This window comes from Carettochelys insculpta, chromosome 12, assembly GCF_033958435.1.
Source record: "Carettochelys insculpta isolate YL-2023 chromosome 12, ASM3395843v1, whole genome shotgun sequence".
NCBI lineage: Eukaryota > Metazoa > Chordata > Testudines > Carettochelyidae > Carettochelys > Carettochelys insculpta.
Window position 1 is genome coordinate 17,516,817 of NC_134148.1, and position 27,529 is coordinate 17,544,345.

A 27,529-nucleotide genomic window follows, 5' to 3' on the forward strand; every position below is an offset into this window, starting at 1 on the left:
TGGATCTCCCCTGTGTGCATGTTTGTTAACCCTTCCAAGAACTGTAACAGATTAGTAAGACATGATTTCCCTCTGCAGAAACCACAGTGACTTTTGCCCATCAAATTATTTTTTCTATGTGCCTGACAATTTTATTCTTTACTATTGTTTCAACTAGTTTGCCCAGAACGGATGTTAAACTTACCGGGCTGTAATTGCCAGGGTCACCTCTAGAGCCCGTTTTAAAATACTGGTGTCACATTAGCTATCTTCCAGTCATTAGGTACGGAAGCTGATCCAAAGAACAGGTTACAAACTAGTGTTAATAGCTCTGCAATTTCCCATTTGAGTTCTTTCAGAACCCTTGGATGAATGCAATTTGTCCTGGTGATTTGTTAGCATTCAGTTTATCCATTTGTTCCAAAACCTCCTCTAATGACACTTCAATCTGGGACAATTCGTCAGTTTTATTTCCCACAAAAAACAGTGCAGGTTTGGGAATCTCCCCAACATGCTCAGCCATGAAGACTGAGCCAAGAAATCATTTAGTCTCTCCACAATGGCTTTATCGTCCTTGATTGCTCCTTTTGTATTTGTGTAGTCTAGGGAACACTGGTTTTATAGCAGGCTTCCTACTTCCAATATATTTAAAAAACATTTTGTTATTACTTTTTGAGCTTTTGGCTAGCTGTTCCTCAAAATCTTTTTTAGTTTTCCTTATTAGTGGTTTTTTTTTTGTTTTTTTTTTTGTTTACACTTAATTTGGTAGTGTTTATGTTCCTTTGTATTTACCTCGCTAGGATTTGCCTTCCACTTCTTGAAAGATGCTTTTTTAATCCCTCACAGCTTGTTTTACATGGGTGTTAACCCATGGTGGCTCTTTTTTTGGTCTCTTAGTATGTTTTTTAAATTTGGGGTATATGTTTAATTTGGGGTATCCAGAAGCATGCAGCAGAATGTGCAAAGATGCAAGCTATCAACTTGCTTCCTTGTTTCTACATAGAGGGCAAGAGATGCCTCCTTGCATCAGATTCTTAAATGTTCCTGTCTTACGGCAATATCAGATCAGTGCACTGCTCTAAGAACTGCAGAACAGCATGGTTTGAGTAACTGGACTTTAGAAGGGCAAACCCAACCCACATTTTGCTCGGGGGGGGGTGGGGGGGGTCAGACAGCTGACTACATGTTACAGCCTCTTAAGGGAGCACAGAAGAGAGACTGGCAGAAGCTCTGACCACATGTACATCCTCAGTTGACAGCATGCAGTCAAGGTTTCCAGCATAATCTTAGAAAAGCTGCGTGTTGTCATAGAAGAGTGACTGAAGTCCCTCTCTGCTGGTTTTGCAGCAAGGGACTAAAAACAGAGCCAGTACACAATTACTTCTTCCACACCCACAGCTTCACTCCCTATCTCAACCTGGTTGTGCGCCAGTTTCTGGATAGCAACACAAGGTAAGTGAACTGCTGTCAACCACCAAGAGATTCTGTAGCCACTTCAGCTGGTGCAGTGCAGTATGTGGCCAACTTCAGAGCGCTGCAAGACTCATTCCAACAGACATGTCACTATGCCAAGCATGACTGAATTTCACATTTTGCCAACTTGTAAACTTGCATGCGCATAGGTAGTATTCTACATTCCTGGGCCCAGGCAAACACAGATGGACACTAGCCTCCAAGCAGTATCCACTCAGTACTGTTCACAAAAAAAGCTAACAGATTTCAGACAGTACGTTCATGAGGCCACAGAGCCTAGGATCAGTGAGAACATGGAAATCTGCCACATTCTTCCCTTGCTGTGACTGCTGGAAACAAAACTGATACAAAAAGAGAGTCTTTCAAAGAACAGCTGTACTTTGACTGTACTAGGGAGTCCCCAGTGACAGGCACAGTTTCTGCTCTTCTGGGAAATGGCTATTTCCACATCATCAAGCAGAAAGGGTGGTATTTACAATCACAGAATACGAGGACTGGAAGGGACCTCGAAAGGCCATCAAGTCCACCCCCTGCCCTCATGGCAGGGCCAAGTACTGCCTAAACTATTTCTGACAGTCATCTAACCTGTTCTTAAAGATCTCCAGCGATGGAGATTCCACAACCTCCCTTGGCAATTTATTCCACTGTTTGACCACCCTGACAGTTTGAAACTTAAACCTCTCTTGCTGCAGGATAGAGGATTTGATGGCAAAGTATTCTCTCTCTCCTTCCCAGGAGGGAAAAAAGATGCAGGAATACCCCAACTGGAAAACAGCAAATAAATGATAGTCTCTGAAGTCACTGCCTATGGCAGATCACAATCTCATCAGCACTAGGAGACCACATGACAGCAAATGCTGCAGCAGGAGAGGAGTATCACTAGGTGCTGAAGCCTGAGATCCTGAAGAACACTGAAGTGGTGCATGGTTCTCCTTCCCACCATCAGGAGAAGGAAAATGTTGCTGTTGGCAGTGGAGAGGATGATAGAGAAATTTAGAAGGTATTATGCTGATACCCATGGCATCATACCCTCTTTGCTAGTGGCAGGTGAACACTATTCAGACAGCTGATTAAATGCTGGCTGAAGTCATCCCCTCTCCTGCCCATCACCTGTGTATTAAGAATTAAACACAAAAAGTTTAATTTGTTGGGAGAAATGAATACTGGAATCCCCAGGAACACACACAGAATGCAACAAAGGATATCAGCAGCAACCTAGTGGAAAATCTGAGGGACAATACTGGTGAACGGGAGAATTGCTGATGACAGGGATTTTTGTGCTTTAAATTGCTTGGGGGGGGAAGGGGAGGGGAAGAAACATCTACCCTCTTCCTTTAACTGTGGTTAAGTCAAGTCATATGAGAAGAGCAGCTACATTCACTCTCTAATAGCTGTGTTTACTGTTCACAGAATTCACAGGGCTGGGGTGCAGAGGTCATGGTAATTTTGTTGAAAATCATTTCCCTCTTCCACACACTAACTTCGCTCCTAATAGTGGTGGAGACAAAAAAAAGCACACCACCACAGAGGTTTCCTGCTGTCAATGCCAGTACATTAGATTTGTTTACATTTATGTGAGAGTTTGTGGGCAGCATTCTGCAGAGATTTTTCAGAATTTCTGTCATCTGTTTGGCAGTAGTTTCAGTGTAAAAGTCAGTGCAGTTTGCATGGTGTATTTGGACAAATCCTAAAGGCAGATACTAGGAAGGTATTGCTCAGCTGTACTGCTGAGGTTATCGATAATAAAAGGTTTCCCATATGTTGATTGAGAAAAGTTTTCTAAATAAAAATGTTCCTTGAAAATGAGATCAACTTCAGAACAGGTTTAGATTGTCTTTAAGATCATAAAGGAAACACTCACACACACCCTAGGACAGGGGTTGGCAACCAAAATAGCAAGAAGAGCCTTTTTTACAGTTGGGTTGGGGGTGGGGGGGAAAAAAATCAAATAAAGAGCTGCAATGCATGGATGTGAACACAAGACTGTCCTTAATAAATAAAGTGAAATCACACTTTTCATAACCCCTATTTTAAGAACAGAGCACACACAATGATTTGTAATGTGATACTTGTTTACTGCAGGACATTCACAAACTTTTTACATATTCTATTTCCTCACACTTCACGTGTGTGTTTGTACCACTGTCATCCTGACTTTCACTCCTGAAACTTCTCTCACTGGACAGTGCAAGGGGGAGTTATCCAATGTTTTCAGATCACATATCATTTGCTATTTAGAGGAGTTCCTGTTTGGGCTTTTATACATTCACCGTTTATTGAAAATAATCAGGCTTTTTTTTTTTTTTCTTTTTCTTTTTTTTTTTTTTTTTTTTTAAACTTTGCAATTATAGCATTGGAAGCCACAAAGAAGTGCCTAAATAGCCACTTGCATCACTGGAGCCACAGGTTGCAGACCCCTGCCCTAGGACAAGATGCAAAGCAAGAGTCACTTGTGGTGTTTTGGGAACTGACAAACAAATTCCCACAAGTGATCCTGCATCATGCACTAGTAATGGGGTACCAGTTTGCTGCACGGTTGACAGTTACAGGTGGGGGTGTGGAGAATGTCTTGAAACTCCCCCTAGTGTCAATGGGTGCCACCTCCTTAGGTGGGACCTAAGAGAGCCTGTCCTGATTAAATGACTCATTGAAAATTGAACACAAATTTGGTCGCTAGTGGAATTTCTGTTACATGTTAAAAATATTTTATTATAACATTTGAGACTATATATTTTACCATTTCAGAAACTAATTTTTGCAGGATTCCATTCCAATTTTTAAAGTTTTTTTGTACCAAATCAAAACAAGACAAGTTGGTCTCAAAATCCTCCACAAAATGGAGTTACTTTTCCCTACACAGTTCTAGTAGGCATATTTTCCCCTCGCTATGCTCCTTCCCTTCATTACGATTATCACCATCATCTCCTCCTCCAAGAAGGCCTCACTATCATGAGTCAAATAATTTAAATGCTTTGCTCACATTATATTTTTTCCCCTTTTGACCTCAACTATAATACTTTGCTTATGAGTGGTCAGTAGGAATTAATTTCAACATACTGACAAGTCAGCTGAGCTCCAGGAACATTTTCCCATCTCATTACTAAAAAAATTTCATGTTGTGCACTGTTGGGTTTTTTTTTTGTTTTTTTTTTAAAGTATCATAGGTTTTGCTCTCATTTTACCACCTTAACTTGTAAATTAAAGATACACCAGAGACAATTTAGGAACTTTGTTAATGGTTCTGTGTGCGATCACCTTTCCAATCACCATTTTTTGTTTTATTTATTTGAGAGCAGGATTTTTAAGTCTCCATACGAACAGGTTCCTTTCACAAAGGTAACAGCTTCTAATCTCTTATACTTATTTCATCTCCTACTTCAAAATGAAAAAAAAAAAATCAATTTGTTAACTTCATTTTCATGCTGTTAGCATTTCAGAATTTATCTGGTTTTTACTTCAGTTTTAGCAAAGAGAAAGACACTCTCTCAATATCTGAAGAATAACTATATGTCTCAATCCTAACAATTTTATCCAGAGGTAGAACAAGCTTTAAAATTACTATTACTTAAGCCTAGTGACAAACATGTACATTCAACAATACGGCTAAAGCTAATGTCTAATGCTACCGAGTAACTATGCAGTGACTTAATAGGAGATCAACAGCACTATGCAGGAATTACTATAATCCATGTTTTAACTGCAACAGATTTGATGGCAACAAACAATGGAATATTTTAATTAATATTTACTTAACATTCTCAAACCTGCTGTAAACAATCTCTCTCTAATGTCCCAAGTGCCATATAATTCATTCATTAAGTAGGATTGCAGGTAAATGACTGAATTTCTCTCACTATTAGTCTTTAGTCAAGTGTTAAGAGAGCTAGAATAGAACATCCATTTCTATAGCAGAAAGTTCCTATTTTAGTATGCAACATACTTGTCAGAACTGTCCATAACTGAGGCAGCACAAGCCATCATCTTCTACTTCAGAATTTGTTAAAAGTCTTTCCCTTCCTCCTTCCCTAACTCTAACTTCTCAAGACTCTCTGTTAAGTTAATTCAGAAAAACACCATTAAGTAATTTCAGCAGTACTTGGAAGTGCTCAGGTCAGTTAAGAAATTTATATGAAGATATTCAAAACCCAAGGGAATTTGTGTGCTGTGTTGTAAGAAACCACTTCCACGAATGCACATGTACTTACTTTTACTCTCATTCAAATAAACAGGACTGCTAACAGAAGTACAGTTAAGCACATGTGCAACTCATTGCAGGATCAGAGTTTAAAGTCGTCAAATTCAAGTTGCATCTTCTATTATATGAAATAAGTGGAGCATTACATCAGATGAGCTCCATATTTTGTGTATATTAGCTAAAGAAATTGTAAAGAATATAGAAAACAGACATTTTAGATATTTGCAACCAAGTAAAACCTCAAAAACTTTGACTCAAAGAAGTTATCAATTTTTCCTCTTTTTTGAATGTACAGCCATCCAAATTACTGAAACAAATATGACAAGCTCAAAGCCAATTACAACCTACTGAGGGAGCTGAGTTTTAGTACTGACCATTTCTTACAGCAGGCCTTATTCAATATGTATTCTAAAAAGCCTTATCTTCTAGATTTGACAGAAAAACATTAAAAATTAGAGCCCTATATAATGCATATTCATGTTTTATTCTGATATCTATATTTTTACTTCCTTCCAAAACATATCCTTGCCTTTTTAAAAAATGCAACCTACCTCACCTACATGAGAATGTGATGCTGTAGACAATTTTCCTTTCAACAGCATTCTAAACTGTAAACAACTACCTTCAGAATGTTCAGATTCTTTATAATATTTGAAACTAAAATTGTGAATTAAATTGGAATTTTAAGACTCAAGAAGACACCTTCTGTTCAGCAGAACAAACAGAAACTGTAACTCTGGAAATATTGTTATGTGCCTCACCAGGTAACATGACTTTCGGTCTGAAAAATGAATTACTCAGATAAACTCTCCACGTTTGTTTGTATTTTTTTTTAAAAAGTGGGGGGCAAAGCAGATGTTTTCTTGCTTTTAATAATTGCCTAGAACCAACTAAGGCTAAAGGCTGAGTTGAAGACCTCTCAGTCATTTCATGACTGAATCATGCAACAGAAGATCAGTATTGATAACACAAAGATATAAACACATAGTGAACAAGTAATTACATGCATGTATACTCATCCCTCGCTATACAAGCGCAATTGGTTCCCAACTTTCAGCTTGTAGATGAAAGCTCCTAATAGCAGCACCAAATTACTATTATATACCCTTTAAGGACTTGGATCGGTTCCTAGTGCTCCTAACTCAGCGAAGGAGTGGCAGCATGTGGTGCTGCTTTCGCAAGGTAAGTGAACCTTGGGGGGGGGGGGGGGGGGTTTGAGAGGATTATGGGGCAGTGTGGGGCCACAAGCAGAGTGAGGGTTAAAACCTGGTGGTGGCTCCAGTGGAGAAGGTGGTGGCTTGTTCCTCCAAGCTGCACTAGCAGTGCCTGGGGAGGAGGGTGTGCAGGGAGGTGCAGGTCAGGGGAATGTTGGGAGCGGGCCAGGCCGGGCCGGGGGGTGCGCAGGGAGAGCGTTGGCAGTGGGCCGGGCTGGGCCGGAAGGTGTGGAGTGAGCTGTGAGGAGGGTGTTGGGAGCAGGCTCGGCCAGAAGGTGCAGGGGGAGCTGCAGAGTGTGGCAAGAGCTGCTTTGACATGCACAGCTGGAGATACTGACAGCTTCTCTGGGCTGCACCAGTGGTAAGTCCTTAACTTACCTGGGGCGGGGAGTGGGGGCGGGTTAGGGGACTGGGCTGGGCGGGTGTTGGCAGCGGGCCAGGTCAGGGAGGCAGGGGTTACAGGGTGTTCAAGCTGCAATGGTTGGAGCCACAGACCTGGTGGGCGGGTGTGTGGCTGGGATCACGCTGTGGCGTGCTAGAGCCACGGGGGGGGGGGGGGGGGGGGGGAAGACTCGTATTAGCAAGGGGAGTTCACTCATCTAGTGAGCAAAAAAGCTAAGTAAGTATGTGTCCCCCTCAGTTTAGCAAAACAAAAAAGCAGTCAAGTACCACTTTAAAGACTAGCAAAATAAAATTTATTAGGTGAGCTTCCGTGGGGCAGACCCACTTCTTCAGACCATAGCCAGACCAGAACAGACTCAATATTTAAGGCACAGAGAACCAAAAAAACAGTAATTGAGGAGGACAAATGAGGGGGGGGGGAAAAAAAAAAAAAAAAAAAAACCACCAGAGAGGAGGGGCGGGGCAGGGGAAGGTCAAGAATTAGATTAAGCCAAGTATGCAGACGAACCCCTATAGCTGGGGGCTCGTCTGCATACTTGGCTTAATCTAATTCTTGACCTTCCCCTGCCCCGCCCCGCCCCTCCTCTCTGATTTGCTCACCTTGATGTTTTCCCCCCCCCCCCCCCCCGATTTGTCCTTCTCAATTACTGTTTTTTGGTTCTCTGACTTAACTACTGAGTCTGCGCTGGTATGGCTACGGTCTGAAGAAATAGGGCTTGTCCCACAAAAGCTCACCTAATAAATTATTTTGCTAGTCTTTAAAGTGCTACTTGACTCCTTTTTGTTTTGATAGTATGAAGACTAGCACGGCTCCCTCTCTGTTACTATTCGGTTTAGCGAGTATTCATAAGTACTAGTTTAATGAGAGATGAGTGTATACAACTGAAAGCTGCCAAAAACCACAGTGCTTTGCTTTAGAACAAGCTTTTTTCTTAGCAGCTGAAGACCAGTAGTAAAACAAAAAACAGTCATGTACCTCTTTAAAGACTAACAAAATAATTTATTAGGTGATGAGCTTTCATGGGACAGACCCACTTCTTCCGATCTGAAATTCTGAAGAAAGAAACATTTACTGCTTTTTTGTTTTGTGAAGATAGACATTCACGGCTCTCTCTCTCTGACTATTAAGTAGTAAAACAGTAGACGAACATAATTTTAGACTTGCAACCCCATTAGTGAAATTAAAGAATTAAATATATCAGGAATTTTCATACTGAAGAAGCTGGCAAATAAAACCTCAAACCTGCTCACAGTGGAACATGCCTTTGACTTCATTTTGCTATCACTGGCAAGATTACTATCACCATCAATGGGAGCAGGATTCATGTATTTGGGGGAGGAGGAGAAGAGAACCCAGTAGGCTTAATCTGACACTCTCCCTTTAGTCATTTTGGCTACTACACAATTTTTTTCTTAATACTGAGCGGAGAAAAATCTCAGCTATCTTTAAACAAGCCTTGAATTAATGTTCTATAAACGCAATCAGCTTAATTTAGGTTCATTTTTGACACTTTAAATATCATATACAATACACAAAAAGATTGAAGGAACAGAGTTTGAGAGGTATCTGAAAAATCTTTTTAGACATAGTTAAGAATATTGCTTCAGCTCCTAATAACGTACAATAAGGGGGACTGGTCAGGCATCTCTGAAGATAATGGGCAAGGGCTAAAAATGCCTAAAACTGAGAAAATGGGCAAGGGCTAGAACTGCAGAGTGAACAAGAAAACAAATAAATTAAGATAGAGGTAAAGGCTGACTAAGCACAAAAAATAAAAGCTGATTTATCTTATGTCTTCTCCCATTCCTCCTTTCTTCCCCATTGTGTGTTACCTTGTTTTATGATGCCCATCAAGGGGTATAATTTTGCTGGTGTACAGACTAATATTTTTATATGTCTGAAGCAAATGTCATGTTTGAGACCTATAGCATATGATTTATGGAAGTGGAGGTTGTATTACTATATTCCCGTGAAACACACTTTCAAATAAGTGACATGCTAGCACTTGAAGGAACATATTGAAACCAGGAGATGCTTCTCTTTAAAAACACTGCCTATTTATTCAAACTGAATGACTCTACTAGAATATAATTTTGCATAATAACATTGAACAAGAATGACAAAGTGTACTGGTTGATCACAGGAGGACTCTTAACTGCCAATATGTTGTGGCCATAAAAAAGGCTAAGGCAGTCCTAGTATATATCATCTTAGGAAATGTTTCCAGCAGAGAACTCTGGAATACTGAGTACTGTTCTGGCAGCCTATGGTTAAGAACGATTAATTAAAACTGGTACAGATGCAAAGGAGACTCAGAGTTTGGCTTCTTCAGCCTGACCAAAAGAAAACTGAAGAGATATGACTGCTCTCCTAAAGACATCAGAGGGATAAATACCAGGGAGGGAGGAGTTATTTATGTTACGAGCCTGCATAGACACAAAAACAAATTGAGATAATCACATTTAGACTTCAAATTAGATGACTGTTTCTAACCATCAGAAAAATGAAGTTCTGGAATAGCCTTCCTAGAGGAGCGGTGGGACAAAACCACCCACAAACTAGATTCAAGACTGAATTTTAAAAGTTTATGGAGGCAATGGTATGATGAGAATGCCTACAATGACACAAAGCTTCCTAGCAGCAATTATCTCCACTAGCTAGGGAGGGCTCTGAGTTAATGCAGAGAATTATTTCCTAGGTGTCTGGGTGACGAGTCCTGGCCATATACTCAGGTTCTCACTGAGGACTACATTCGGGACTGGGATGGAATTTTCTCCAGGCCAAATGAGAGGAGGCCCTGGAAGTCTGTCACCTTCCTTTGCAGCATGGGACAATGGTCACTTAAAGGTTTAAGCTAGTGTAAATAGTGGATTCTGTGTAACCTAATGTCTTTAAATCATGATTTGAGGACTTCAAAAACTCAGCTGGAGGTTGAGTCCATTATATAAGTGGGTGAGAGGCAGTCTGTGACCTGCAACGTATAGATCAGACGAGGAGAATAATAATGGTCTTGTTCTAGTCTGAATCTACACAACCGCCTTAGTTAATTTTAGTAGTACTAGTTTTTGATAAAAAGATAACCTAAAAAACTTATTTTCACACTCTCAAGTTTTAGAAGTTGCAAGCACAGCATCAACAAATAGTTAGGTATATATAAAGAGACACTTTAGTGGCTTTAGACATCAATGCCAAGTTTTCCACTTCAAGCAAAGCTGCCTAATGAAAGTGTCTGGCTCTAGCAGGAAGGCAGATTGTCAACTCAGAGAAGTCAAGCCTCACCAGACAGACATTCTGCACAGGCAAAAGACATCTTCAACATCCTTTAACATTTTGTCTATTAGCGTCCTAAAAGAATGGATTACTAGTGGAAATGAGAAAGAAATTCATATGGATATGCCCACGTACACTAACCATTCTGAACCATACTATTTATTTTGTACCATTGGTGATGGCTATACAAAAAACACATAGAAAATATAATAAGCATTTTAAACACTGATATTCTTAGGAGTTTACCCTTTTTAAAAAAAAAAAAAAAAGATACTTAAAATAAATGAACCACCCTATCCCACCTACTATAAGCAGAGGTAATGGCTAATCTCACCGGTAGCTTTCTCCAACTGTTACAATTTCCACCTCACTGTCTGTTGAGGTAACATTGATTTCTTCATTGGCAGTGACCTGGGGAGTGGAGGATGCTTCAATTACGACAACATCTTCATCAATACTTCCTGGAGCAGGAAGGAAGAAAGAGAAGAGAAAAAAAAAAAACAAAAAAACACACACACACAGTTTGGATTATGCACATTTGACTCCACTTTTTGCATGCAAAAATCAGAGTATTGGCTCTGGTAGGGACCTTGAAAGGTCATCTAGTCCACCCTCCTGCACTCATGGCATTCATTTTTTGTTTAACACATGAAAAAAAACCAAAAAACAATGTGCATTTATTTCATAGTATATACACAAGTAAAGGGGATAAGTATAATCATGTAACAAAGCTACAATGCATGCCAAATCAAAAGCAACTACCAGATCTGATCCAAAATTATTATTCAGAGAAGCAGAGCTGCTTTAATACCACCTCTTCTGAACCATCAACAGCTACTATTTTAGGTTTATGAGCTAGGGTCAGACAAAGCTCAACTTCCTGACATTTTTCAGTTTTAGATTCCTTAAGCAAGAGATCATTTTGAACAGAACATCTCCTTAATTAGAACTTGCCTCCACTAAAGGGTGGACTGACTGATCCACCAGGGGTCCATTTAGTATGTCTAGTAAAAAAAACCACGGTGGTCAATTTGTCTATTCTGGTACTCCAGCAGAACAAGATGAATAAGTCAACAGGAGAATTCTCTCTGTCGACCTCCTGAAGAGGACACCCCACAGTAGTAGATCTAAGCTATGCTGAATTTGAGTTATGCCAATCGTATAACTCAAATTGAGTAGGTTAGATTGTCCTGCCTTTGTAATGCAGACCTGGCCTTAGGGGAAATAAAATGAAGTTCAAAGGCTACAGAAAGACACTACGCAAGCTTCTATCACAGCTGATCTAAAACAGTTCAGCGCCATCTGTATCACTTTATTTCGTTTAATGCCCACCTCAAAGTCAAACAAGAAAAGGAGATTAGAAAAAACTGAAGTATCCAAATTATATCTAACTTTCTAAAGGAGCCTGCATGAACTCATTGGTGCTTGCAAACATTACTACACAGCCTATCCCTTCACTAAGGTTTATGACCAAGAGACTGTGTGGGCTGTGTGTTTTATAACAAATGCATTAGATTGCAAATTGTCTGCAATTTTGATGATGATGCATTTTATAAGTCACATGAAGTCCTATCCAAAAAAAAAAAAAAAAAAGGGCCCAAAAAGATACTATGTAACTTTAAACTGTCTAATTTGCATTAGATTTTCTAAAACTTGAGTAAACAGTTACAGAATTAAATATATATTTATTCATTTCTTCTGTCATTCATATTCACACTCAAAGTCAGCATGTCCTGAAGTTAAAATCCAAGTGCTTGAGTAATGGGAACACTAACTGAAAGGGTATACAAGCAAACTGAATTCACTGCAAAACAAAAATAATTGCTCATCAATATTTTTTCTTAACTTTTTGGTAAACAATCTTTTTCAGGAGGCTAAAAATAAAAAAGTTACTTGCTGCTGCTCTTTACTGTCTAAATACTAAATATCATTGCATATTACCCATTTTGCTGAAGACAAACTCTCAAAATACTGAGCCAGCTCTGCAAAACTATGATCACCACTCACTTTGCAAGAGTGATATTGTGATAGGTAAGTCATACTGTCCCATTATCATCAGTTTGCAAATCAGATTTTGTCTAGAATGGTAATATTTTCATGACAATTTTGCCAGAGGTCAATTATACATCCCACAACCACCTTCCATGAGTGAACTCTTACTGGTAAAAGGAAAGTGAATTTACATAGTTCATAGACAATAGTAAGACATTTATTTACATGATGATGGGGCTTAATTCCTTACCAACTAGGTGCTGGAAGTAAGAGATAATCCTGTACTTGCACCTACCTCCTCTCCTGTGTGGAGTTCCACAAAGATCAGTAGGCCTCTGGGCCTTATAAGGAAGTAGAAGGAAACTAGGGGGAAAACTAGGACTCTCCTGCGGACAGAAATTCCTATACTGATTTACGTACGTCAATTAGCGCACCCTTGGTGTACTGTCCACATGGATGTGCTGCTGCAGTGCCACTGTAGCCTTTCAAGTGAAAGCAAGCCCCAAGTGTGTGAATGTAAAGTAAGTAGCACCTTTCTTTCGCAATGAAAAAAAAAAAAAAAAATCAGAGCATGAGTACATCTGTCATGAGTGTTTGCCATGGACAGCAAAGTTAAGGTTGTATGGTATGTACCTTAACACTGTATTTCCTGGCCTTCTGAAGTTTAAATTTTGCAGAACTCAGTGTTCTCGAAAGTTACAAAAAGTCACAGGGAAACCTGAACTCCAAATTATTTTATCACATGTAGCTACATAACTGCATGTTTCTACTCACTTAGATCAAAAATATTGAAAATGAAGCACTCATCCTTTTATGCATAACTTTTACTCAGAGAATAGCAAAAGAAAAGAAGCTTTCCTGCTCTTTCACATGCAAACTGGTTTCTGAAGTTTGAACTAGTCACTGAAGAGAAAGACTTGAATGAAAACAGAAAAAAGAAAACCTCTGCACATACAGAAGATGCCACTGGTGTCAAAAATGGTTTCAGTATTTCAACAAACTCTGGGTCCAGGTGCTTAGCAAGTGACTTTCACCTGTGCAGTACTATTTTAATAATTGAAGTTTAGGCCTTAAATGAAATATGAAATTGACAAGCTAAGTTAAGTTTTTATACAGACCTGTATTTAATTTCAAAAAAATTTTTTATTAATAAAACAACAACACTGACAGTTCTCATCTAGCCTGCCAGTGGAGCTAAGCCTGGAAACTATTTTATTCCAGTGCCAGATTTAGAGCTGAAGATGTTATAGGAACTTAAACCTCTGCTTAATTTTATTACAACTTAATGAACCTGTACCATTACTGAGAAAAATATTAGTGAAACCCCTTAATATAAAAACCTATTGAACACTCCCCCAAGGAGCCTAAAGTTTTTTTTTTTTTTTTTTTTTTTTTTTTTAAAAAGTACCATTGGAAATGTCTATAAGCAAAAAAGTTACCGAAAGCCATGCACATACTACACACCATAAAACAAAAATATTTATAAACCAGCTAGATTACTCATTCCAAAATATATATATCAAGTTTCATTTCACCTGAGGGAACAGTTGCACTGTTTTGGTGGTTGTCACCAGGAGATACAAACAAGTCTTCCTCGCCTTCAGTGGACGAACTGGAGGAAGATTCACTACTAAGGTCATTGTCACTGGAACTGCTAGAACTGGGCAGCAAAGCATATTTTCTTCGAGCTAATACCTCCCGTTTTTTCCTCTGAATTAAAATTCGTTCTTTTTGGTTTTGTGTTCGCTGTGAGGAACTGGTTTTCACAAACCTCTTTCTATATGGAAGTCTTCCCAGGGAACTGCTATGAAAACAGCGTCTTTTCATTAACAGCTCGGGTACAGAGTCTGTCTCAGTACGAGGCCACTTTTGTGACCTTGCACTATGAGTTCTAGTTGTATTCAACACTGCCTGAGTATGTCTGACAGAGCTTTCTTTCTCCTCATCAGATGTGATTGTATCAGAGTCTCCAAAATGTAGGCTAGATGATGGTGAAGAGACACAGTCACTGAAAGAAGAATCATTGTCTTCACTTGGTGTTTCTAGGCGCTGTCTTAGTCCTAAAATTCCCTGGTTTTCTTTACCACCACAATTTTGAGCATAAGAAGGGCCAGCCTGCTGACTCTTGCGTTTTTTCCGCACCACAATACCTTTGTCTTGTTCTGGATGATTGCCATTCATGTCCTGCTTTTGAGAGTCACCACACAAGTGAGAGAATTCATTCCCTACTTTACTGGCAATCATCTCAACTTCTTCAGGAAAACTTTTGTCTGCCCCAATGGGCTCAGGGTTCAAGAGGATCCCCTTTAGGCTCTCCTGTCTCTTTGGTGCATCAGAGGGAACTTCACTCTTCATATCCGCTTTTGTAGTATAGACTATATTACATTCGGGAGTCCATTGAGACATGGAAAACTGCAAGGAAGGTCTGGAAAGAAGAAAATCAGACATGTATCAAGAAAACAAACATTAACCTAACATTGCACTCAAATATGTACAGATCAGCAACCAAAAATACTTCCTCTTTTAGTGGCAATGTGAGCGTATGAACTATTATACTTCTTCCACTAAGCCATCACTAACATGCTGGAAAACGAGTTTGTTTTATTAACTGTTTTTGCTGCCAGAAACAGTATTTCTTTTTATTTCAGATGAAAGTTACTAGAAATTTAGTTGGTCAAAAAACGTCTATTCTACCTTTGGTCTGGGGCTTTATATGCAACTCCCATCAACATTAATGAGCCTTAGCATGTAGTTGAAAGAATAGTGACTCCAAAGTACTACGACAGGAAAAGGATGGTATAGTGGGCTCTAATTACTTAGCCTGCTGGGGGTCCCACATCACTTTTTACATTACAAACCAAGTTTTAACAATATGTCCAATAAGTCATAATTGAAAATTCAATCACTGGGGTGCAACACAGGCACCTGGAAAGGAACTTAAAAGCAACTGAGTTTTAAGGCAAAGGTGGGGGAAACCCTGTCCCATGGTCCAGATCTAGCCCATGGTTTGCCTGGATCTGGCCCAGAGGCTTTGGGCTTCCCTTCCCCATCTTCCGACCTGCAGTGGGATAGCAGGTATGGAGCTCCAAGTAAGAATCAGACAAGCTGGGGTTGGATCCACGTGGCAGGATAGGGCATGGCTCTGGGCCCTGCCACTCCCTGTCCTTTTTCCCCAGCTGGGGGAACAGCAGAGCTCTGCAGGTCTGACTGGCTGCAATCGTGGCCAATCAGAACAGCCAAGGACATTGGCTGGGAGCAGCAGGGGGGCCAGGTCATGACCCTAGCTTGGGGAGCAGGATGGAATGTGGAATAAGAACCCCCCCCACCCTCTGACTGCTCCTGCATGCAGCCTTCCAACCAGCCCCCGCACAAGCACACCCTCAGATTTCTCCTACACCCTCCCTCTAGCCCAGATCCCACTCCCCAGAGTGCTCCTGCACCTGGCCTCCAACCCTAAAGTTACCCCCACTCCTTTTTAACTCAACCAGTACTACTAAAGCGTGCTTCCTACCAAGCCAGAATTCCTGAGTTGTCAAACCAATTTACTGTCTTCATGCACTCATAATGTAAGTAACACAGAGCATTTTCTTTCTGACCTTTACCTTATTTTACTTAAGCACTGAATGAGCTTCAGCATTAACAGGCTTTACTTGTGGGTACTCAATGTTATAATTGAAACAGTGCTCAGAGTTTGTCAATTTCAGTGCAATTTCAAAAGATATCCTAAAACTCTAACAAGCAAGTTGTTCTTAAAATCTTAAATATGACATTAAAAGGTGTCACAACAAGTTTGCCTTTCACATTGCTATGAATAATTGTGTGGAAAGATAAACAATCATTTTTTTAATTAATTGCTGCATTATGATAAAGGGAAATATTCCAGCAGTCACTATATTACTACCCCATCAAGAGGTTTGCACCAGCTGTTTGGAGGATAACAGTTCCAGAAACTGCAAATAACTCTGGCTTCCCCCCCCCCCCCTCCACGGTCCAGCAAGATCTAGTATAAATGGGCTAGGGCAGCTATTCCGACTAGTACTGTGACACAAAAAAGTCTTACTTCTTCCACTAACAAAATGAGGGAATATCAAAACAAAAAAAAAAAAAAAAAAAGCAGTCATGTAGCATTTTAAAGACTTAAAATAATTAGGTGATGAGCTTTCGTGGGACTGACTCACTTCTTCAGATCACAGCCATACCAGAACAGACTCAATATGTAAAACACAGAGGTCCAAAAATTGTTAGGAAGGTTGACAAATTAGAAAAACAATTCTTCTAATTTGTCAACCTTCCTAACAATTTTTGGACCCCTGTGTTTTACATATTGAGTCTGTTCTGGTATGGCTGTGATCTGAAGAAGTGAGTCAGTCCCACGAAAGCTCATCACCTAATTATTTTAAGTCTTTAAAATGCTACATGACTGCTTTTTTGTTTTGATGGTATACAGACTAACATGGTTCTCTCTCTGTCAAAATGAAGAAGTGTTTTTTAAAACCTCAGAATGGTGAACAAAGAACGTTTAATTTCACATACACAGACAAGTTTAAAATTGAAAGAAGTTATGCACCCTATTCAGTAACTGGAGTTCTTTGAGTTATTATCTGCACAGGGTGCTCCACCTTTGGGCGTATCAGAACAGCTGCACCCATGGGTCTAAGATTTGTGTATCAATGTCCCTCAGCCGGCTGCCCACATGTGCGGAGCACAGGCACGAGAAGCCTGCGACAGCTACTGCGCATATGCAGGCAGCCGGTTACCTCAGTTCTTCTCTGATCCAGAAATCAAGGAAGAAATCTGAAGCACAAAGAAGGTGGGTGGGCGCCTGGAGCATTCAGAAGAACATCTTGACGAACTCCAGTTACTGTACAGGGTGAGTAACCTCTTCTCCTTTAAGGGTCCCCATGGGTGCTCCACCTTTAGGTGACTACAGAGCAGTGTCATTGCTTGGAAGTGGGTCCTTTGGATGGATGTACCTTGGCTAATAATACTGATCAGCTGAATAGTCTAGAAAAGAGCATAGGTCCGTATGGCATAGTGCTGGGTGAACACATGAGCAGACACCCATGTTACTGCTCTGCAAAATGTCCTTAGTGCACTCGCCTTGAAAGAAGGCTGTAGAAGAGGCACAAAATGCCTACTAGTTATTGTTTATCAAAGTTAGTGAAGGCAAGACTCATACAGCCAGATACCCATTTAGAGAGCCTCTGTTTGGATATGGGCATATCATGGGATCTATCACCTATGGAAATGAAGAGATGGGTTGGTTTCTGGAAAGCCTAAGTGCCCTGTAGGTAAAAGACCAAGGCCTGGCGGATGTTGAGCACATACATGATTCTATCCCTGTCACTGGTATGTGGTTCAGGAATGAAGACGAGTAAGAATAGAGGTTCACTGCAGCAGCAAGAGGTAAATACTTCAGGGAGGAACTTTGGCTGGGTTCATAGAACCACCTTGTCTTCATGAAAGTTTGTATATGGTGGTTCCAACAACAGTGTGCTAATCTCCCCTACCCTCTGTGACAAGGTGGATTGCTACAAGGAAGGTCACTTTCACAGAGAGATGCAGCAAAGAACAGGTGGCTAACAGCTCAGAGGGTTTCCTGGTTCGGGCTCCGAGGACTAAGCTAAGGTCCCATGCAGGTGTCAGAAAGGTGTTGTGAAGATGCTTCAGGAACCACTTAATGTAAGGGTGGGTGAAGACCAAAGTGGTCTTGAATAGGTGGGTGGAAAGCAAATATAGCCACTAGGTGGACCTAACAGTACTCAAAACGACAGGTTTGTTTGTTGAAGGTGAAGCAGATAAGCAAGTACGTATAGGATGCCCACTTGCAGGGGGTCACAGGGTTGGGAGTGACAGCAGGCTGTGAAACATGGCCTTTTTGTGAATAGGTCTCTCTCGTTGCAGGTTGTCTGCTCTTTTCAAGGACTGTGCAGACCGGAGGTGGACAATGGAGCTCTAAATCTGTCAGCCCATGCATGCAGGTGAAGTCTGTTGATGGCTGGATGGCAGATGGATCCATACTGCTGGGTTAAGAGCAGAGGCATGGGGGGAAAAAGCGTGTGGGCGACATCTGGACAGCTGGAGAAGTTTGGAAAACCAGGTCTTTCTGGGCCATCTGGGGACTATGAGAATGACCCAAGCTCTGTCCCATCTTATCTTGATCATAACCCTCTGCATGAGAGGGGAAAAAAAAAAAAAAAAAAAAAAAAAAAAAAAACGATGGGAAGCCACATGCTAAAGGTGCACTCAATGTGATGCTGAAGGCATACCCCAAGTGAACTGCAGCTGAATCCATGTGTGAAGCAATATTGGGGGCAGCATGTATTGACAGCTGTGGCAAAAAGATCCCCCTTGGAAAACCCCATTTGCAGAAGATGTGGTGCATAGTGGATCTGTTGACTTCCCACTCTTGACCAAAAGGAAAATTGTGGCTGAAGTCATCCATGAATATGTTGTTCCTGCCCAGTATTAAGTTGCCAGCAGGTGGATTTACTGGGGCGGGGGGGAAGGGGGGGGAAAAAATACACCACTCCCACAGGTACATAGCTTTCCAGCAGAGATTGCTGGAGCGTACTCCGCCTCACTTCTTTATGTAGTGCATTGATGCTGTGCTGTCTGTCATTATGTGAACTGCAGTGTTGGAGATCAGCATGGAGAAGTGCATGCAAGCATAAACTACTCTGAGGATTTATAAGATTAATGTGCTCAAGCCACTCGTCTAAGGAGCACATGCCCTGGACTACTTAGTCCCCTATGTGGGTGCCCCACCCTATTAGGGAGGTGTCCATCGTAATCATGATAGATGGAGAGGGTCTCTGGAATGGCACCCCTGCACATACATTGTGGGTTTGCATCTACTAACTGAGGGAGTCCCTGACTGTGGCTGGACAGCTCAACATTTTGTTCAATGGATGTACCTAGAGCCTGAAAACCACTCTGAACCAGGCCTGTGTAGGTCTCATCCGGAGGTGTGTGTGGGGCATGACAGATTGCTACTGCCATGTGACTGAGAAGACATAGGCATTGACTGGCAGTTGTGGTAGAAGGCAGCTGCAGCATGGCAACAAGACTATGGTGGTCTGACAGTCCCAGAGTGCCCCATGAATTTGAGTCTGAGAGCTGATGTCAGGATGCACTTTGGGAACTTCATATATAGTCCAAGATCAGAGAACAGAGAGAGCTCTGGTTAACACTGCTTGCTCCTTCAGAGCTGAGGAGTGACAGTCATCTAGGTAGGGAAAGACGTTCACTCCCTTTGTTCTCAGATGTACAAGATCCTTGGTGCCATGCATAGCCAATGAGCACCCTGTACTGAAACTGTGGTTTTGCTACCACGAATCTGAGGTATCATCTGTGTGATGGATGGATAGCTACATCAAAGTACGCATCCTGGAGGTAAAGGATGGACAGCCAATCCCCTTTTTGTAATGCAGGGATAATTGTGGCTAGCATTTCCATCTTGAATCTCTGACAACGTACATGTCAGCTCAGACTTCCGAGACTTTAGTACGGGTCTCCATGCTCATTTTCTTTTGCCTAAGGAAATCATGTGAGTAGAAGCCCTTTCCCTTGTGCTCAGTGGGTACCTCTTCTGTGGCTCCCAGCTGTAGAAGCCTCTTATACATGCACAGCCGCATGAGAGGGGTTCCTGAAAAGGGATGGGGATGGAGTTTGGAAATGAATGGAATCGCATAACCAGTGCGAACAAAACCTTTAAGACACAGTGATTGGTTGCGATGGTTCGCCATGCAGGGTAGAATGCTGCTAGCCTTGAGCAGGTGGTGGTGTATGTCTCTGTCCAGGGCTGACAATTTAAGGGGGCTGTCCAACTCTCAACCAAAACTTCTAAATGACTGATGGGCCACAGCCTGTTGGGTCAGAGAATGGTGTGCAGTCTGTCTCCTCCTAGGTTGCTTCTGATGTCATCTATCATCATGGTATTTTACTGAATGAAGGTGGTTTGTACTTGTAACTAAATTGTCTGTTTTGTTTATGCTTTGCGGTGGCCATCTGGATGCCCAGCATATGCAAGGTGACCCTCAAGTCTTTGAGGGAGTGCAGCATCTCAGTGTTTTCAGCAAAAAGTTGAGATCTCGAAAGACAGATCCTCGATGGCAGCTTGGACCTCCTTAGGAAACCAGAAAGTTGTATCCAGGACACCTACCTCATAACTACTTCAGATGCTAGCCATCTGGCGGCAGGGTCTGTTGCATCTTGATCAGATTGTAAAGCTGTTCCTGCAATTAAGCACCTCTCACCCACAAGAGCTTTATATTAGTTTGTTTTGTTGCCTGGAATTGATTCAATAAAGGTGTGAATCTAATAAAAAATGTGATGTGTGTGCGCGCGCCACATAGTTGACTATCTGCAACAAAGCTGGCCAAGGAGTATGCCATTTTCCCCCATTGTATCCAGCCTTTTCCACTCTTTGGCTCCAGGACTGAATTTGGCATTCTACTGTCGACCCCTATGGTTCACAGCCTCTGCTTTGAGAGAGTTAGAGGGAGGTGCAAGAAAAGAAAGTCAGTACCCTTTGAGATTACAGAGTACTTGTGATCCAGCCTCTGATGTAAGTGAGACAGAGGCAAAGGTGGCTCCAGAGGAGCTTGGCAGTGTCCAGAAGTGCCTCCTTGCCAGTCTATTTTGGGTGGACTTGTGTATCCCTCCAGGCTGAGACCTTCCTAAATAGATCTTGAAAGGTTCTAGAGTCATCACTTGAGGTGGAAGGCTGAATTACTAAGGCTATCAAGGATAAATGATTGGGAGAGATGTAATGGAAGCAGGGAATGTGATCAATCATCCCCCTTAGAAGGAGTCCCATAGTCCTTTATGTTTGAAAAGTCTGACCCAGCTGATGACTGGATACTAGTAGGTCAGGGTCTGTCCTTTGGCACAGGAGATGCCTCTGGAAGAGGCTGTAGTCTGAACACAACCCATGGGTCCCAGTAAGGCCAACTGGGTGACACAGGTGGTGGTAACCATTGCTGCTGCCACTGGGAGGCTTGGATGACTGTTTCCTTGGTCTTTTTTGAGGAGAAATGTCATCTTTGGAATCAGACAGCCTCACTAAGTTAGTGGCAATGGTGAGTGAATATGAGAGCCTTGGGCTATGGAAAGAGCTCTTGCTCAGTTGAGGGGTGCTCAAAGTCAAAGTGACAAACAACTCCCTTGTTGTAGCATATGGAGGCATGAATGGTGGGGTGGGGATATCAATGCCAGGGGCCCCTGCACTGTCAGTACTGAGAGGAGAGAAGCAGCTGCAGGTGCTGTAAGCATTTTGGCACACTTTCCCGGTACCAGCTTCTCAATGCTTCCTGCTGCTAGCACGAATGAAGTAAAAAGCAGAAGTTGGTACACTTATCAATTAACAGTCTATTCTGCTGTGCTGGGGCGGTGGCTTTGTCAGAGCCTCACTGTTTTAGTTAAGTAAGGGTGAGCCCTCTCCTTTTGTTGCCTTTTTGGTGAAGACACTGGGGCTGCTGCCTTATAGGCAGGGAAGGCAGCAGCACAGTGTTTGGAGGTAGTCCTTTATGATGAGGTAGAGACGGATCCTGAAAAAGCATGCAACCTCTTTGTCCATCCAGGGGATTCATCCATGTAGGGCTTGTCCCAGTCACAGCCCTGTCAGAACTCCCAAGCACGAGAGGGCCATGCAGCGAGGGGGAGTCAGTGCAGGCCTTGGGTGTCAGAGCCTGCTCCATTAGCCAGGCTCAGAGCTGTTGTGGCCTTGCTCTGCAGGACTGTTTGAAGAGCTTTTTACAGCGAGGGCAGCCTTCAGTATTGTGGCGCTGACCCAGTCAACATATACACAGTGAGTGGCCATCCAAACTTGATCAGGCCACAAGAACCATATTTTCTGAAGCCCAGGAAGCCAAGAATGAGTGAATGAGAGAGGCTGGCTACGCTTTGTAGCGAAGCTGGTAACAGTGGCTAGAGCCACTTGGGGAAAAGCCACATCTGTGGTTTTTCCTGTTATTCATTAGCTTTTCTGTAGGTAGCTGGTCAATCATCTTCTATTGTTTGGTTATTTGTAACCCCCCCCCCCCCCCCCAACAACCCTTCAGGTTTTAAGGAGAAGTCAGATCTTGCAACCAGAGGCAGCGGTGATCAGAGAAGAACTGAGATAATCGGTTGCCTGGGTATGCACAGTAGCTGTCACAGGCTTCTCGTACCTGTGCTCTGCGCATGTTGGCAGCTGGCTGAGAGACACTGCTACACATCTTCAACTGGGGTGCAGCAATGCTGACACACATAAGGTGGAGCATCCATGGGGACTCAAAGAAGAATTTACAAATATCTTCTAACACGACATGCTTCCAACTGACTAGTGACTGAGTAAGGCAAACTGTTTATTGGTTTCTAAAACATGGTCATTATACTAAACTACCTTTGAAGGATAACGCATGTTTTTCCAATAACTCTGATATATTCCCCCTATTGAAAAACATACAAATAGCTTAGTCATCATCAGCTCCTACTACAGAAGAAATATTGCCACTCAAAAAAGGACCAGCACATTACCATGAGTAGCCCACCTCTGACCAACCAGAAGGACAAAAGTGTCACACTTCCTACCACGTTTGTCTACGATCATGCTTAGGTACTATCTTTCAGACCAGGTTCCAACTATTGAATATTTAAATATATCTCTCTGATGGCCCCCTCTGGCTGCTAGACGAAAGAAACAGGATACTCCATTTCATTAAGTCCTTTTTTGTTTTGTTTTAAAGGTAAGACCTCCATTATTACACCTTTGAGTATGGTGGGGCAGGATTCCCAATCTACACTTTCCTGGGTCCATGAATACACAGCGCATACCTCAGCTACTCCTGTTCCTAGCAAACAGCAAAATTATATTAAACCTGATTTTACAGTTAACTTGCTTCTCCTCAGAGCTCTGTGGAAAATGAAACTGTGTAGTCTTTTCAATTTCAGTCTACTGCTGCTCAAGCAAACTACGAAGAGCTCCATAAATATTGAAACAGAACATCAGCAGAATGAGGAAAATAGTGCTGGATCAGTTCTCATTTTATACAGTTGGAAGGAAACAGGAAAGATTTAGTGGTCAATTTGTTTCTGTGAAATGTAACTTTTGTCCCAGTTTCTCACTCAGGTAAGTTTCCTTTTTTAAGGAGATTCTTCAAGCCCTAGTTTTACAATGGTTGTTAAGTCCAAGGTGTACTGATTAACCAACTGTGCAACATGATTCCTGATTTTAAGACGAGGCCTAAACTCATCTTAGTTGTGATACCAAAGAGAGAGATGGAACATAACTATGTCTTTAAGCACAAGTGTTTGAAACCTGGTCAGGAATTTGTAAGTGAAAGGTAGCTTGAAAGTTGTCATGAAATGAATTAAACACCTCTAAAATGAATGCTAGGAGGGAGAACAGCAAGATAAAGACAATGGATTTCAAGAAGGCATACTTCCACCAAGTCAGGGAGTTAGTAGGCTAAGATCCCATGGTAAAATAAATCTAAGGGTGGGGGGAGGGAAAACAATTGAAGATGGTTGACTTTTTTTTTTTTTTTTTAAAAAGACCTTAAGGGCATAAGACAGTAAGGAACAATGGCAAGCGACCACCCTGGCCTAACCAGGAGATCTTGAAAGAACTACCAAGTGAAAAAGGAGTCCTACAAAAAGGTGGAAACCTAGGTGAAATTATGAAGAATGAATAAACAAATTAGCACACAAAGGGGCAAAATTAGATAGGCCAAAGCACAAAAAGAGCTCCAACTAGAGACAGTGTGTGTAAAGAAAACATTCCACAAAGACATTGGAAGCAAGAATACCACCCAGGATGGAGTAGGATCATTACTCAGAGAGAGAACGAACACAAACAGAAAATGTATAAAGTGCTTAATGAGAGGTGTCTAAAGATTTGTGTTTCAGTTTTCATCCAAAAAGTATGTGGTAACTGGATGCCTAGGCATAGGTGAATGCTGGAGAAAATGAGGTAAGTTCAGAAGCTAAAACAAGAAAAGGACATATTAAGAATTACTTAGAAGTTAGATGTCTTCAAGTCACCAGAGCCTGATAAAATGCATCCTAAAATACTCATGGAGCTGACTGAAGAAATATTTGAGCTGTTAGCTATTATCTTTGAAAAGTCATGAAAGACATGACAGGTTTCACAAGCCTGGAAAGAAGGCATATATAGTGCCCATTTATACAAACGGAAATTTGGATAACCCCAGGAATTACAGACCTGTTTGCTTAACTTCTAAACCGAGATAGATAATGGAACAAATAATTAAGGAAACCACTTGCAAACAAAAAAGAAAAAAACCTCGTCAAACCAATCTGATAGCTTTCTTTGACTAGGTAGCAAGCCTTACAGATGGGGGAAGTGCTAGATATGGTATACTTAGATTTGAAGTAGGCTTTTGAAACAGTCTCATGTGACCCTCTCATTAAACAAACTAGGAAAATACACTAAGAGGGAGACATTATATAAGGGGTGCATAACTGCTGGGATAACCATTCCCAGAATGTAGTTATCAATAGTTCAGTCATGCTACAAGGGCATAATGACTGGGGTCCTGCAGGGATCAGTTCTGTTCAATATTTTCATCAACAATTTAAATAATGCATAGAGACTACATTTAAAAGTGTCAGGATAATGCCAAAACTAGGAGGGGTTGTAAGTGCTTGGGAAGAAAGGATAACTCAAAATTATATGGACAAACTGGAGAAATGGGCTCAGGTAAACAGGATGAAATTCCATAAGGATAAATACAAAATACTCCACTTAGCATGCATATATATTACAAAATAAATTTGTTTTGGTCACGCTGGGTTTTATAAATTCAAGTTTGACTATCCTCACCTCCCTACAATGCCTGGACAAAGTCACGTTAGTGCTGCCACACTAAATCCCCAAACGTTGGACTGTTGCAGAAGTGCATAGTGGGAACCTATCCCATACTTCCTTCAGCCCCACAGCATTCAGGGTTTTTTCACTGATGCAGTATGGGAAAAAAAATGCCCCGCAAGTGATTGTGGATATGTAATGTCATCTTCACACATACCTTTGCCCTCATTCCCCTCCCATGGAAATCAAATGGCCATGATGATAGCCAGCCCCTGAAATCTTTGTCATGGGTGTGGGAGGGGAGAAGGAGACTGCCTTCCCTGGCAACAGCCAGCTCCCGAAATCTTAAATTCGCAGGCTTCCTGGTACCTTACTTCCTGCACACCTGGAGAGCATCGGAGATGCAACCAGCCAGAACAGACAACTGTGGGGCATTGCGGGATATATGTGGAAGCCAATAAAACTGGTTTAAATGGAAGCCGTTTCCACACTACCATTAATCTGAATGCTTACATTTGTACTGCCTGTTAATCCCGCGTGAGCTGTTGGAGTAAAAATATCTGCTGTAACACCTTCTAAATTTGAAATAATGGCATGTGATGTGTGAACAGTCATCAAATGCAAAATTGAGCTACATGCTTTAGATTCAAATTTATGCTGTAGTGTAGACATAGCCATAGGGAGGAACAAACAGGTTGCACATATATAAAATAGGAAACAGCCTAGGAAGTACTGTGGAAAGAGACCTGGGGGACAGAGTGGATGACAACCTAAATGAGTCAAACACTGTTGCAAAAATATTTAAAATAAAGTATTCTGGGAAGTACTTTAAGAAAGAAATGAAGTAATTCTTCCACTCTACTCCATGCTGATTAGGCCTCAACTGGAGTATTGTATCCAGTTCTGGGTACCACAATTCCAGGAAAGATGTGAACAAATTAGATAAAGAACAGAGAAGAGCAACAAAAGATCTAGAAAAATGACTTCTGAGGAAAGACTGGAAAAATTGGGCTTGTTTAGTCTGGAAAACAGAAGATTAAGATGTGACTTGGTAACAGCTTTCAAGTACCTAGAAGGTTATTACAAGAAAGGGAAAAAAAAAATATGCTCCTTAACCTCTGAGGATAGGTCAAGCAGAAAGAGCAGTTCAGATGGCACATTAGGGGAAAAAAAGGCTTCTTAAAACTGTCTGGGCAGCTAAGCTCTGCAATAAATGCCTGAGGGATTTTGTAGAATCTTATCATTGCAGACTTTTAAAGAGCGTATTAGACAAACATCTGGGATGATCTATGCCAGGCATCTGCAACCTGGGGCTCTTTAAGGACTTCTTTGTGGCTCCCAATGCTATAATTGCCAAGCTTAAACCAAAAAAAACACACCCTCCTAATTACTTTCAGTAAGTGGTAAAGGTCTAAAAGCCCCAAAGTTAACAACTCATACCTAAATAGCAAACAATATCAACCTAGAAATATTAAATAACCCCTCAGTCTCCCCCAGGGAGAGAGTGCGCACTCAGGAGCGAAAGTCAGGAAGACAGCAGTACATACACAAACAAAGTAAGAGGAAATAGAGTATGTAAAAAGTTTGTGAACATCCTGCAGGAAATATGCACTGCATTACAAATCATTGTGTGCATCTTTGTTCTTAAAACTGGGGTTATAATAAGTATGGTTTGACTTTATTGAGAACTGTATTGTATTCATCTGTGTTGCGACACTTGAATTATTGAGTTTTTTTTTTTTTTTTTTTTTTTTTTTTTTAAAATACTGATTTTGAAAAAAGTGGCTTTTCTTGCTATCTTGGTTGCCAACCCCTGGTCTAGATGGTGCTTCATGCTACCATGAATACAGCGGACTAGACCCAATGTCCTCTTCTGGCCCCTTCCCATCTTATGATTTCTCTGCCCCCTCACAAGTAGTCCACAGCCTAACAGTGATCTTCCTTGGCCTTGGAAGGTTAAACAGAGCTGTTCAGACTACAAATGGAATAATAATCTGAAGAGGGTGCTGGAAGACCCATTCAGAAAATTATTTCTTACATTAGCAATATAATGCATTAACAAAGAGAAACTAAACAAGTCTTGAAAATTAATACACCTTAAAGTAGTTAACAATTTTATGTATTTATTAGTTACATTTTGAAGCCCTACCATTTAAGATACCAAGATATTAAACAATGAACTCCAAACA

At 41.3% G+C, this 27,529-nt stretch overlaps 1 protein-coding gene across 7 annotated transcripts in view; it reads right to left on the minus strand.

The window, feature by feature from the left end:
• The window catches only part of RNF111 (ring finger protein 111), a 99,603-nt gene that overhangs the window by 56,739 nt on the left and 15,335 nt on the right, over positions 1–27,529 (minus strand). For all 7 annotated transcript variants that reach the window (XM_075006791.1, XM_075006793.1, XM_075006790.1 and 4 more), the window contains exons 2-3: positions 14,062–14,951; positions 10,869–10,995 (exon numbers count right to left, since the gene is read on the minus strand). In XM_075006791.1, coding sequence (XP_074862892.1) covers positions 10,869–10,995; positions 14,062–14,932 — 998 coding nt within the window. In that variant the 5' untranslated portion in view covers positions 14,933–14,951. The remainder of the gene's footprint in view (positions 1–10,868; positions 10,996–14,061; positions 14,952–27,529) is intronic.